At 46.1% G+C, this 14,014-nt stretch overlaps 1 protein-coding gene across 1 annotated transcript; it reads left to right on the top strand.

The window, feature by feature from the left end:
* Positions 1 to 1,669: 1,669 nt before the first annotated feature.
* Positions 1,670 to 4,733, top strand: RGS2 (regulator of G protein signaling 2). Its single transcript, XM_064664428.1, has 5 exons — positions 1,670 to 1,818; positions 2,052 to 2,153; positions 2,255 to 2,316; positions 3,181 to 3,347; positions 3,741 to 4,733. The coding sequence occupies exons 1-5, from the start codon at positions 1,709 to 1,711 to the stop codon at positions 3,933 to 3,935; spliced, it is 636 nt and encodes a 211-aa protein (XP_064520498.1). The 5' UTR covers positions 1,670 to 1,708; the 3' UTR covers positions 3,936 to 4,733.
* Positions 4,734 to 14,014: the final 9,281 nt, after the last annotated feature.

Raw genomic sequence — 14,014 nt, forward strand, 5'->3', positions numbered from 1 at the left:
GTGCTGTTCTCCTTGATCAGCACTTGATCCTTTGCAAAGGCTCCAGTCTGGGTTATGCCCCAGGGCTGAGTTTCTATCTGTAATTCTAAGACAGCCCGTCCCCCAGCCAGGGGCCGCCCGCTGTCAGGTTCGCACGTGCAGAGTGTGTTCCCTGTTCCCTGTTCCCGTCCCCACGTGTGTTACAGGCTGTTCAGCAGCTCCTGGCGAGCTCCTGCCCAAATCACTCGCAGCTGCACAGCTCAGCTGACCCTGGCACTGGAAGCAAATGACGATGGAAGCGCCTGGGAACGAGTCAGCACGGGTCCATCCATCACACAGGCACTGCCTGCCCTGGTCTTTTCTTTGGCAAGTTCCCCCCATAAAGTTTCTGGAACACATGCTTTTACAGCACTTAGAGCCTTACCTCTGTTGGTGTTTTCACACTTCCTCCCTTCCCATGGTAACCACCGTCACAATAATTTCCCTTTAAAAAAATGTACATACCATACACAGGACTAAGAGCTACCTGTTGCAAAAATCATTTAAAGGGACTTGGTAAAATTTAGAGGATGGAACTTTATTTTCCTATCAGAACACCAATATATATACTGCAAAGAACTTACCATCAGCAGCACTGGAAAGCATGCTTGTTTAAATGCTGTCAGAAATTAAATGACATTTCTCCAGACATCTCATTTAAAGCAAAATACCTTTGTGCAGCTTTGTGAGTGTTCAGCACACTGAGAGGTTATAAGACTACAGTAATTACCTAAAAGGTTCAGACATTTGTGCTCCGTGGTTGTGTTAAAGACAGCCAGTGTTTTGGGAGTCTAACAGTTTCTCTGAACACTGCTTTTTATGGCAAGAAAGATGTGCTCTACAGCACTGTGGAAAGGAAGACGTGCACAGAAACGAGTAGAAAAGCAGGGTAGGTTAAAGTAAAACTCACATGGTTCCTAAATCCAAATTCTTTGGACATGATACCCTCCAGCTGGACACCACTGAGAAGGACCACATGGCCTTTTCAACAGGCTGAAGGCTCGAGTCAGTGCGACTTCAACTTCGAGCGCTGGGAGTAATTTACACAACTCACTGGTAGGTGGCAACACTGTACAGAGCTAAAACACGTGTGCGAACAGACGACTGAAGGGCTGGACAGCCTGGGTTAGCAGAGGGGTGACATCAAAAATACCGTATGCTCAAACTTAGGGTCACTTCATTATTTTTAAGAAACGTAGCTAACTCCTTCCTTACGCTTTTCCGTATGCTGACCATACCCAAAAATCTGAATAACCTTGAAACAAAACACACACAAAAAAACCACCTGCACAAATGCAGGGTGCATTTCTGAGTGATGGAAAGGAGGGGACAGCCAGCCCTTTGCTGAAAGCGTTCCAAGAAGACGTTAGCACGGCAGGCTGAGCAAGGAAGGAAAAAAACCCCCAAAAAATAAAAGAAGAAAAAGAAAAAGGGGGGAAGAGAAGTAAGGAAAAACAAAATAAAGGGGAAAAAAAAAGACGTGATCCTGGGGGGAGGCGAACTTTCCTATAATGGGAAAAGACATCCAGCCCCGTCCCCCTCCCTCGCTCGCTCCCCCCGCAGCCCAGCCCGGAGCACCTCCCTCCCGCCTGCCATCCCTCCCTCCGTGCCGCGGGGGCCCCGCCCGCTCCCGCCGGGCTATAAGTGCTGGCGGCGGCGGAGCGGGCGCGGTGGTGCCGGTGCGATCGCGATGCAGAGCGCGCTGTTCCTGGCGGTGCAGCACGGCGGGCGCATGGAGCGGGGCGGCCGCCGCCGCAGCGAGGCGGAGGAGGCGGAGAAGGGCAGGATGAAGAGAACGATGTGAGTCCCCTCGCCCGGAGCTCCCTTTCGAACGGGTTCCCCGGGCGAACCTGTTGTTTGAGTGGAAGGAGGGGTGGGGGGAAATCGTTTCCTCGCCCTCGGGGTGCTGTGGGTGACTCTGGGTACAGAACTGGCAAAGCCATCTGAGGAAAATTACTGCTGCTCTTGGCTGGTGCCTAGAGCTCTGAGAGCTGTCATTTTTAACAGGCTTCTCTCCCTCTTCTTTCTTGCAGCATTAAAGATTGGAAAACAAGACTGAGCTATTTCCTGCAGAACTCTTCTAATTCTAATAAAAGGAAATCTAAGAAGGCAGGGAAACACCGCAACTACTTCAGGTAAGTTACGAGAAAGAAAGTTTGTTTAAATAACTCGAGTGTTCTATAAAACCAGTAAACCTTGAGCAGTGGAGTCTGATATTCTCCCTCTCTTTCTGCAGACCTTCCCCTGAAGAAGCCCAGCTGTGGTCAGAAGCCTTTGATGAACTTCTTGCTAACAAATGTAAGTTTGTCTTCAAAAAGAAACATTCAGGAGCAAAGGGATGGTGAAGTTTATGTGTCTGTAAGAGATTGCTTCCTTCTATGTCAGCATTGTACATGTTTATGTAAATAGCTTTGATTCTGGTCTTGCAAGTGAAATGCTTTGAGCAGTTTAAAGCCAAAACTCACAGAAGTGTTCTTTAAAAAATTGTAAACTAATAGTAAACCAAAGAATACCTCACTATAGTGGATTTTTTTTTCTGTAACCCGTTAGCTAAAATCAAAAATATCAGCTTGGCTTTGCCAAATGTGAAAAGAGCATTTGTTCCCTGAGCTCACTGCATAACCAAGACAAATGTCTTCCAGTAACATGAGAAGAATTCTGCAACACAGAAGTTCAGTGATCTCAGGGCTTTACTTTAGCTCTACAAGCAGCAGCATTCAACAGCAAAGCAAAAGCTCTAAGAAATAGTACTACTATTTGCTCTTTGAACTTGAGTCATCCTTTCCATTGAAAGAATATTCCAGAGTTCTGCAGCAGTCATATTTACTGCAGTGTAAAGGTTAACACAGGCGGTCTTATCTAGAGAGAAGTGGGGTTTTTATGTATACTTAGGCTTTGCAAGAAGGAACATACCAACTAGAAATGGCTTTCATTTTTTGTGCTTCCCTAAAAAATGGCTAACTCAAAGTGAAGCCTGCCAAGCTGTTAGAGCTTTAACTTGCTTGCATGCATAAATGGGGACATTTTTTTATTGCCATGATATCCCTGAAAATAACAGACTTACAGCAATACATTTCCATAGAAACAGATGTGAATAGTGGGTAAATTCAAGCTTCCTGAAGTAGTTAACTGACAGTGGCTTTCCCCTTCTCCTTTCCCTAGATGGTCTTGCTGCTTTCCGAGCTTTTCTGAAGTCTGAGTTCTGTGAAGAGAACATCGAGTTCTGGTTGGCCTGCGAGGACTTCAAGAAAACCAAGTCACCCCAGAAGCTGACATCGAAAGCAAAAAAAATCTACAATGACTTCATTGAAAAGGAGGCTCCCAAAGAGGTAAAGAAAACCTGACTAAACTTGTGCTCTATTCTGTGAGTTCTTGCAGCCTTTACTTCTTTGAACTCACGTTAAGATACAGATGTCAAACTGCACTGTACATACCTCAGTGTCAATATCTGTGTCTGAATGCAACTCTCTCCCGAACTGCCTTTTCACCAAACTGGAAAATGGCACAAGCAGTGTTTCAGAGCACTTCCATTTTAACTGAGAAAAGACAAGTATCTGAACTACTTTGGGTTTTGTGTAAAAGAAGAATTTTCTTAAAGCTTTGTTAATTTGACCCCGTAATAACAGGGTCTTGCCTTTTTTACCTCTTCAGAAATTGTATTGTGTATTATACTTACTTGAATTCAGTTCTGAGAAGTAAATGTCCTTCTTTCTCTATTTCAGATAAACATAGACTTCCAAACCAAGAACATGATTGCACAGAATATTCAAGAAGCCACGCATACCTGTTTCAGTGCGGCGCAGAAGAGGGTTTACAGCTTAATGGAGAATAACTCATACCCACGGTTTTTGGAGTCTGAGTTCTATCAGGAACTGTGCAAGAAGACACCCATCACCAGAGCAGCCCAGGGGACATGAGCAATGGAGAAGAAGAAGCAGCCTCTCAGCTAGTGAGAAAACAAAGCCACAGCTCATGGCAGCATCCTGACCCAAAAGACTGAGACACTGAGCACTCAGTCTGTTTGCCACCGTGCAAGGACTAATACCAACTGTGGTGCAGAGCTGATGGCCAAGAGTGATGCTTGGAGATGTTCAGGGGTGATGGCAGGAGTGTGCCAGCCAGCTGCTGGCAGTGCCCTTCTCTGCCAGTGCTGCCACGAGAACTGACTCCACGCATCAGACAAAACCGCACCGTGTAGGAGCCCTTCTGTCACGGCTGAGGAGCAACGCGGCAGGTCCAAACAGAGCTTCCTTCTTCTCAACACAAGCTGCTCTCTGCAGTTGGGCGGTGCTGGGAACTTGAGTAATTGGTTGCCTATTTATCTTTCCTAAACATCAACCAGCGTTGCTGTTGTCAGTCGCTCGGTGTGTTCACACCGGTTCTGTGAACTGCCTCGAGCTGCCACGAGCTGTGCTGGGTTTCTGTGCAACCTGCAGACAGTAACAGCACTGTGCAGCGTGGGGTGAGGAAGGGACATAGCTCAGTTCCCAGAGGAACAGGTTCTGCAACTAAAGTATGCAGGGCTGAGTTGTCTCAGCAGGGCTGCATGGGGCCAGACTGAGGGCAGAGCGTGGCCAAGGCAAACAGGAGATGTATAGTATTATATTTATATGTGGATTATGATTGTGTTGAATGCTGCAATGTCATAATTCTGTCTCGAGGACAGCAAGCTTCAGTGAAGTTTTATTGTTTTTAATAAACTATTTTGATACAAAGCTGCTTTTGCTTGATTTGTTTAGCACACACAGATATATACTATCTGGCACTGGACTCCAAAGTACTGAGATTGGGGGACCTAGGGGAGATCTTAATAGGACTAATTTTAAAGAAGTTAGTTCTTAATCTATGAAGAGAGTGTTCTGTTTGGTTTTTTTTCAACAGAATAAAAATCTTCAGAGCTTGAAAGCTTAGCAGAGGACACGTTATATCACATCCTCTGTCTTAAACACATCTGTGAAAACAATGTCTAGGACAGTACAAGGCACAGGTAGGGCTACACAGGATGACAGATCAAATAGAGAGCAGCAGTATTGCTGGAGGTCACAGGATGCCATTTGGAATGCAGGCACCCACAGTACTACACTTTCTTTCTGCTTCAGAAAGGACTTAGGAGGACTTTAGTATCAGGCTGCAAAATCTGTAAAGGTTCAGTAGAGGCACTACTACAATAAAGGCATTTGACTCCCAGCTAGGTTAGTGCTTCTTAGAGGGAAAGTTACTGGTCATCATTATTTCATGCTAGCTTTTTGGACAAAATCCAAACCCAAAACTTCCAAAACCAGTCCCTAGTTTATGAGTTTTTTGGCATCTGAACATTAGGTCTGTTCAGGTCCTGGCTCCCTGACTCCGATCCTCAGGTCACAGCTTTTAATTGCTCATTTCACATATATCCACAGCAGTCACTTCTGTAAGAGTCCACTTCTCCAAGCATCAAGAAATTATAACGACGGGATTTTCCACTTCAATTACACATGGAAGGACTGTTCAAAAGCAACTACTTCATGTCTGTATACGTACATTGCAGGAATGAGCCTACACGAAAGACACAGAGGAATTTTACACAAGAGCATGTAGTGACAGGACAAGGGGGAATGGATTAAAACTAAGAGAGAGTAGGCTTAAATTAGATATTAGGAGGACCCTCTTTGCTGTGAGGGTGATGAGACACTGGAACAGGTTGTCCAGAGAAGCTGTAGATGCCCCATCCCTGCAGGTGTTCAAGGCCAGGCTGGATGGAGCTCTGAGCAACCCGATCTAGTGAAGGGTGTCCCTGCCTGTGGCAGGGGTTTGGAACTAGATAATCTTTTAAGGTCTCTTCCAACCCAACCCATTCTATGATTATATGATGATTCTATGTATAGTACATGTATATGTACAGATACACATATGTCTATCTACTATCCTGACTCTATGCATGGAAATAAATTTGGTACATCCCCCACCTTGCTATAGCCCCATTTCTGGGGCTTTTAGAGCTGGCTCTCATACAGCTACATTTGCTGATCAGTTAAGTCCACATAAAGGAAGCACAAAAAAACCCCTCAGTCCAATAATTTATTGCAACAGAGGATTTTGTTTTTTTTTTACTAACCAGGAAAAACAGATTTGGGCTGATAATTGCTTTCCTAGTATAACAAAATAATCCAAAGAGGAAAATAGCCAGAAGTATACCTATTAATGACTCAGAGCCAGAGCAGGAATAATTCCATGAAGCTTCATTGGCTTCAGTGAAGCTGAACTAATCTGTGCCAATTTGGGATGTGGTAATTAACCACTGCTGGTGTCTGGTTTTAAGGAAAGAAACATTTCTAGTTTCAGCAGGTGCTTGAACTACTTATAGCACAGCATGTATTTCAAGGGGAAATTAGGTGGGGCCGTTAGGCTTGGCATCCCTGCCTGAGGGCTGTCCTTGTGTATTTTTAAAATCTGAATCATGAATATTGAGCCCTAGGAAGGCCATGCAGGCAGCTCTGTAGCTTCCACAGGCCATGCCACTGGGGTGGAAAACCAAGCAAGCCATGCTGGGGCCCTGGCACAGTCTGTCTGCAGCCTTGGAGAGCCCTGGCTGCAAGGCTAAGCTGTGCAGCAAAACTATTTGGTGTATCAATGGCAAAAAAAAACCAAAAACAACTTAGTACAGTACAATAGATCTGTTCATACAACATTGCTTCCAGTTGCAGCTTTTCCATTTTTTTATCAGAGCCTTGTTTTCCCCAACTCCCAGGAGTAAGCTTCACCAGAAAAAGGGTACTACAGCCACTTTGGGAATGCTGCAACCCAAGAGATTACTATGAACATTTCCTGGGGAAATAAAGAAAACATGATTGCTTTAAGAGATGCTGGTTCTGTGCTCTGGGCAGCCTTACAGCTGCAGTTAAAATTGGTACTCTAGTGTCAGTATCCAATGACAACAAATAATAAACTGCTCATTCCCCCACCGCCCATCCAAACATTCACATACCCTCCAGTCCCACTGGGTGCTCACAGCCAAACACACCACAATGCCAGGGAAAAGACTGGTCTGGGAACAGCAAAAGGAGGGTGCAGGCCAAGGTGTGGGTGCTGCTAAACAGCTGGCCAGAGCACCATCCCTTTTTTAGCTTCCATAAGGTTATAAAACAGCTCCAGGCCTATTTGGGATATAGGCTGGAGCCTCCCAGGCAGGAAAATAAGAAGAGATCTCAGTGGGTAGCTGCAAAGGAGCACAGAACCTGAACAAGTCTGTAAACAAGCTTAGCATAGATAGGAAAAGGAAATATTACAAAGAGCTGAGGAGTGAGAAGTAGGCATTTGTAGGAAGGCAGCCCAGCACCCTGGTGCAGGCTTCAGCTGCACAGCAAGCCCTGTCTGATCCCAGGCAAGCCGATGCCAGCCTCCTAACACACCTCATACTGGCACATACAGTCTGAGTAACCAGAACTGCTGAGAAACACCAGCAAATCTAGAATAAATGCAACTTTTAACCATCCATCCATCCATCACTGTTTTTCAACTACAGTCTCACAATATGTGGTGCTTTTCTTAGCTGCTAGGGGCAAGCAATTCCCCCTGCTGTTGTATCACAAAAAAACACCACCTCTCACCCTTATGATAATGAAGAAAAATTGAAACCTACAACTGGAGCATCTCTAGTAAGTTCCTAAACCACAACTTAATGCAAAGACTAAACAATCTCTTTAAAAAAGCAAAAAAATCTAATTTTCTAGGCCAACCACATGATTTTGGGAAACTAGGTCAGGAGTTTCAACTGCCCACATCCGGCAGCAGCTTGGGTTTTTGAGGGCTTGTGATGACACTGCAGCATAGGGCAAGCTGAAGGAGAGTCCTCCATGCTGTCAAGAGGCAACATGTAAATTAAACTGCTAAAACACACCACCAAAGCAGCTGACCCTCATCAGGTCAAAGACTGGAGAGGACCTCTGAGAACAGGGTGAGCTAAACAGTGATGATGATTCACCACTGCAGCCGAATGGGAAAGCAATGCCATGCAGTAAACAAAGGGCAACACAGGGCTCTTGCTCCATGTGTTTGTGTATTGTGGCTGAACTATATGCTGAGACTATAAATAAAATCAATCTGCTTTTCCACATGAAATTCTAGATCTCCTTTTGAAGAAGGGGACACTAATGATAGCTTGAAGGGCTTTATAGGCTCACATGCACGTGTGTGGAAGGGTTTCTTGGATGAGACTTCATAATCTGGCAACTTGCATGGAGGAAAAGTGACCTTTAGAAGTAGTTCTAGGATCTCCGTGGATTTTTTTTTTTCCCCTCAGATTTGACTTACTGTGACTCAAGAGGGAAAACCTGATAAGAATCTGGGACAGTGTCCCAAATTCAACTTCCTTCTGGTGGTAAAACATTACCAATAGCTCTTCCTTTATCCCACCAACACAGGAATTTCTGGTGTGCCTACCAGCTCACATGTGCCAGGGGACAGCAGGAGATGGGAATAGAACTGGCAGCACGGCTTCTACATCGACCCAAAGTCCATCCCAGAGACTGGCCAGAAACAAGACTGGTGACAGACATACCTGCAGCATAAGTCCTTAATCCATCCTGGAGCAAGAGCTAGATGTAAGGTTGTGCCTACAACAAATTCAGAGGAAAGAGAGAGGCTGAGCTTAAATGGAGCCCCAGCCAATGTGCAGCAGGTGGGGGGTCAGGTGGGGCTGGTCAGGGCCCATTAGTGGCCTCAAGGTCCTGACACAAATAGAAAGAAATCCTTTTCTGAGGGTTCCTGCACTGAGCCAGAGCCCATCAGCTCACAAACCCAAAGCTGACTATTTTTGAGGAGGTTCTGCAGCCAGGTTTGTGGTGACCACCCTAAGCAATTGGTCTCAGGCAATTCTGTAGCTATGCTAATTGGCATTACCCTGAGTGCCCTAACTGGAAAATGAGGGCTGGCCAGCACAGAAGCCCAGGGAAAACAGTCCCACTGTTATTCTACGTAGGAGTTTTCATATGTGAGTCCTTTGGCAATCTTTCATTAAAATAATCACTTAGATCAGAGTTTCCAACAGCTACAAAGTACCCATGAGCAGCAATTAAACAATGTTCCATTAAAAATATTAAATATTCCATTCAAGATAATCTAATTGACATAAATTAGTACTTATGTTCCTGAGCCAGTTTTCCCACTTGGGATCTCATGGAATAAGTTGTGTTTCTGCATTACAGATTTAGACTAGAGAGCAGCTCCACAGCTTTTTGGGCGGGAGCCTGACTTTAGGCTTTCAGGGGACATGGTACTAATATGATATTTATAGGGCTCAGAAAGTCGGCCATCCAATATGGAAAAGACATTCAGGAGCAGAGCGGGCTGTTTACTGAGCTGGTGTGTTCCTTTGCTGCTGCGGGTGTCCAAGGGAAATGGAAATAACGGGAGCATGGCGGGACACAGGCATGGCAGAGGGGCAGCGAGGGTCTGTCCCTGCACCCTCTTGACTTAACTGTTGTTTTTAAAGGCTAGCAGGATTAACTGGTTTGCTGGGACCAGCCGGAGCTGATGGGGCTGAGCCTGGGAGGCGAAGGGGCACTGGGAGAGAGCCGTCCCCACCGTCCCGGGGCCATCACAGCTGTGGCATGTGCAGATGTCGGAGGCTTCCCCCGCTCCCAGCAGGCTTCGTCCTGCGTCACAGAGATTATCTGCCGTGTGTGGCTGCCCTCCCTGGTGCCTCCCCAGCCGGAGTGCGTCTGTTTGCTGAGCTGAGCTGTCTCCTGGCTTGGCTGCGGTTGGTTCCTGCTGTTTGTTTTCCCCGATACCTACTGTGGGCTGGGACCAGGCGCCTGAGCACGGGGAGGAATGACTGCCAGGCAGGACAGGACTTCCAGCGGCCTTCGGTGCCATGGGCAGACTGAAATGCCATTTTTGCCACTTGTCTTCCCTGCAGGCTGCTGGGTTTTGGGGCAGGGTTCCTCTGTTTTCAAAAGGACAGGTCAGCAGCAGCCCCTCAAGAAGAAAATGCCAGATAAATACACAACATGAATGGGTCACAATATTTAAGCTACATGTTTAGATACAAAACCTGAGAAGGCTTGAAGAGCATCGGCCCTCTCTTCCAGCCAACCTCTCTTCTCCTTTTCGCTTCCTGCATCCAAGTATTTCTTCCCCACAGTCTAAGATATTATACTTGCAAAGTATTGTCTTGAAGCTGTTTGACTCTAAGGAACAATTTTTATGAAGTGTGGTGTTCTGAAACACAAACACACTTGTAAACAATTTCTGCTTTTGTATATTTCGTTAGAAAACAACAAAATATAACGGCATAAATCCCACTACACTCTGGAACAAGCAGCCTTTGCATACTGAAAGGTCTCTTGGTGTGCTCGTGCCCTGTAATTTCTGGAGGAGGTACTTCACACACAAGAATTTCAGCAAATCTCTTTGTGCTTTTTTTCTCAAGGTTGCTGATTGTGGGAGAACCTCCCGAAAGTGGCTTCTACCTGCTTTCCCTTTTCATTGCTGGAATTGGAAGAAATAATTTTCTTAATCAACTCTACTGGCCACCATAAAACAGTTATTCTCTTTCAGTAATTTCCTTCCTGTGAGAAAACCAAATTTTTATCAAGGCAACAAACTAATGACAATGTCTAGTATTGAAAGGAGCAGCAAACAGCAACTATATGAGCTGTACCCCACACCCCAGCTAATGCCCTCTCCTGCAGCCTGCCTGTAGTATTTAACCTGGAGTAATTATTACGTAAAGCCTAGTTGAGCAAAGTCTGTTTTTTTAGTGTTCATGAAGTGTTTGAGCAAGGTGTTGGACCTGGTGTCAAATAACCCCAGTACACCACTGAACTCCTGCCCTCTGCAGAGCCAAGGGTTTGCAGAGGGAGAACTAGATCAGTGAAATGTCATCATTGCCCAGCTGGCTGCCAATGCATCCAGGGACAACTACAGCCCTTCTCCAGCCTCATCTGAACAAGGGGCTGGACAGCCCCCAGCAGGTTCATCCCCACTGCCTCACTCTGTGATAGAGATGGGGAAACCAATCACTGACTGTTCATAAAGTGACACATAAAAGAGGCACAGCAATATAGTAGGAAATATTAAATAGAGATCCTCAGCTTTGTGCAGGGCAATTATACCAATCTAGAGCATCCAGAAGGTCTCAGCTAATGCAGTGTAACTGAAACAGCAAAGCAGGGACTATGCCTATAATCAGGTTGCAATAGCCAGCTCCCAAAAGTAGCACCTAGAAACCTCAGAGGATGGTGAGCCTCTGTGGAACAGCCCTGCAGCAGTGACCGGTCTGTTTTTAGAACAGGAGTATGACTCCAGCCCAGCAGCTTAGCATAATTACAGGAGTACTGGGATTGAAGAGAAGTACCCTCGGCACGGGAAGTGGCTTCCCTAGGGAAGACAGAGCATTCCCACCAGGCCAGCCACGTGGCTGGCAGCATGGTCAAAACAGGACGTTGTAGAGGATGGCTGGCCACTAGTGAAGGGGACAGACCTGCCAAGCATTTGCTTCAACCCTGTGAATCACCTCCAAACAAAGGCTTTAGTGGCAGCTTCAGGATGGGAGAGTCATCTCAGTTTTCACATGAGCAGGTGGAATCAGTGTGGACTTGCAGAGGAGTCTGTGAGGAACACATTTTCCACTAGGAAGTAGTAAGTGACTAACAACGATGGCAGTCACTAACAAGGCAACAAGTTAGGAAATAATGCCTAAAGACAGCAGCAGCTCCTCTGAGTAAGTGCAGACTGGTGGAGCATCTCCCACAGCTGCTTAAGTGGAAGGCTGGGCTTGGGCAGGTGCTGCTGGTGACAACCGGAGGACCAGGAATTGGTGCCACCAGAAACAAACAAGTACGAGGAGACCAAAGTACTGTTTACATGCAAAGAACATGTCAGCTGCAGGGTTTGTATGGTTTCAGTGCCACGGACAATAGAGTTGCGTGGGTGAACTGTCACTAAGGAAGTGTGGGTGTAGCTGATAGCAGATTGCCAGCAGATAGGAAATATTCCTCCCTTCAGATCAAAAGGAGGTGGCAGGAGCATCACTGCTTGCACTCCTCAAGGATAGAAATAATGCAGCTGCTTTGCTGCTTTACTGACAACAAAGCATAACTTGTGCCTGTGGGACTTAATATGGCCCAAATTACTTTTTCCTGGAACAAGCCACTTGTGGAACTGACATAACCACAAATGAATACACAGGGTTGTTTTAATAGCAGTTTGCCAAAACCAGCCACATTTAGGCATCTTTTTTTAAATCTCAACACGTTGTTAATGTGAGTATCAAAGGACCTTGAGTGACATCACCAGCTGGGTGACAGCTGTTTGGTCACATCCTTCCCAGTGCCACCACACTGAGTGACTGACAGGGCACAGGATACGGCCTTTGCTGGGACAGCATCACCACTCAGTGAGCTTTCCATTGGGTGTTGCTAGCTGCATGGATTCAGGAAAGTTTGCTCAGACAAAGGATATGGAGTTCGTGTTACGCTTTGGTCTGACGTACCAACAGCAGCTGCTTTACCAGGAAGCAGGACACTCACGCTCCCCCGCTCCCTCCCCTCCCTGGTCCCTGCACGTCCCTCTCTGCCCTCGCATCTGATTTAGCAGCTGTGCAGCTGCTGTGAAGCTGGATGAGCAAGCTGGTTGGGCAGGAAATTGTTCTTTTTTTGATGGGCTTGTTTCCCATGGGATCAGATCACTGACCCAACTTACCCTGCAGACACTCAGATGAGGGTGATGGGTAAGAGAGGAACACGCTGGGGAGGGCCCATGGCCTGAGCTACAGGAAGGCGTGGCTGGCTGACGTCAGGGTTCACGTCCCTTGTCACTGTTTTGTCATACTCTCCCCTTTGCACTCCACCTCCACCTTCCTTTGGTGCATCACCAGCCTCTTTACAAGGAATGACATTCGTCTGGAAATGGCACTGTTGATTTTCAGCCCCTCCTTCCTTGATAACCCAGCCAGATGGGTCACAGAGCAGCACATCAGGAGACATTTACAGACTGTGGGAGCAGCTGAAATGGTAGATATCACCAGCAAAGCTGTGAATGTGGTGATGCCCAAACACAGAAGGGGCAGCTTGGGTCAGTCACTAGGAAAGAGAAGGGCTGGTTGGCTGGTTTAACAGCCAATAAATGGTTTCACATTACAGATCACCTGAGTACCTACTGACGCTTAACAGACTTGTTGGGAGGTACAAGGTTCAATTATGGCCTGGAAATAATTTCAGTACATTGGTAATGTGACCTGATCTGAGTCATTGGCATAATGCAAATGGGCAGAAGAGTCAATGGACAAAGCTGCTCAGCACCCTCCTTTTCCAAAAGCAGCCTACCTAGTTTCCAAACAGAGCTAGAAAAGCACTGATGCAAATTCATATCTTCCAGCAGTACATCTTCATTTATTTAGTAGCTTTCCGATGACGAGTGCAGTTTTCAGAACAAGCAAAACCCATGCTGTTATGGGATAGGAAACACTGCCTACAGTGTATTGATTTTTATAAGGCAAATATTAGACAACAAGTCCACTGCCAGGAGACATTTTACCATTGACTAAGGTAGCCAGCTGAAGGTGCTGATTTTTACAATATTTCAATACCATCAAACAGAGACACCTTCCCAAACTAGTTGGGATTCTGACTTAGTCAAGAATCCAGTGTATTTGAGATGAGGGTTAGTTTTGTTTGTTGCAGCACCTTTCTTGCTGTGTATTTTATAAATATTCTGCCCCTCTCAGGCACTACCAGTAACAGAGAAAAGGTTTTACTGGCAGCAGGCACAACTCAGCAGCAGCAGCTGCAGCTGGTGTTGTTACTGACTGCAGTTACCGGACTTACATTTTGACCGGGGCCAGACAGTTCCGATTAAAGCAAGGACTTTAACTGTTCTTGCTTGAACAGCTTTAACTTTCACCTAAAATTTGCCCAAGATTCAATGAAATTTTATTTAGAGTACATGTGTGTTCCTAACTAAGCCACAGTCCCTAGTTTAATCTCTCCCAGAGAGACGGGGATGTATTTCTTGCAAATAG

Source organism: Pseudopipra pipra, chromosome 9, assembly GCF_036250125.1.
Source record: "Pseudopipra pipra isolate bDixPip1 chromosome 9, bDixPip1.hap1, whole genome shotgun sequence".
NCBI classification, from domain to species: Eukaryota; Metazoa; Chordata; class Aves; order Passeriformes; family Pipridae; genus Pseudopipra; species Pseudopipra pipra.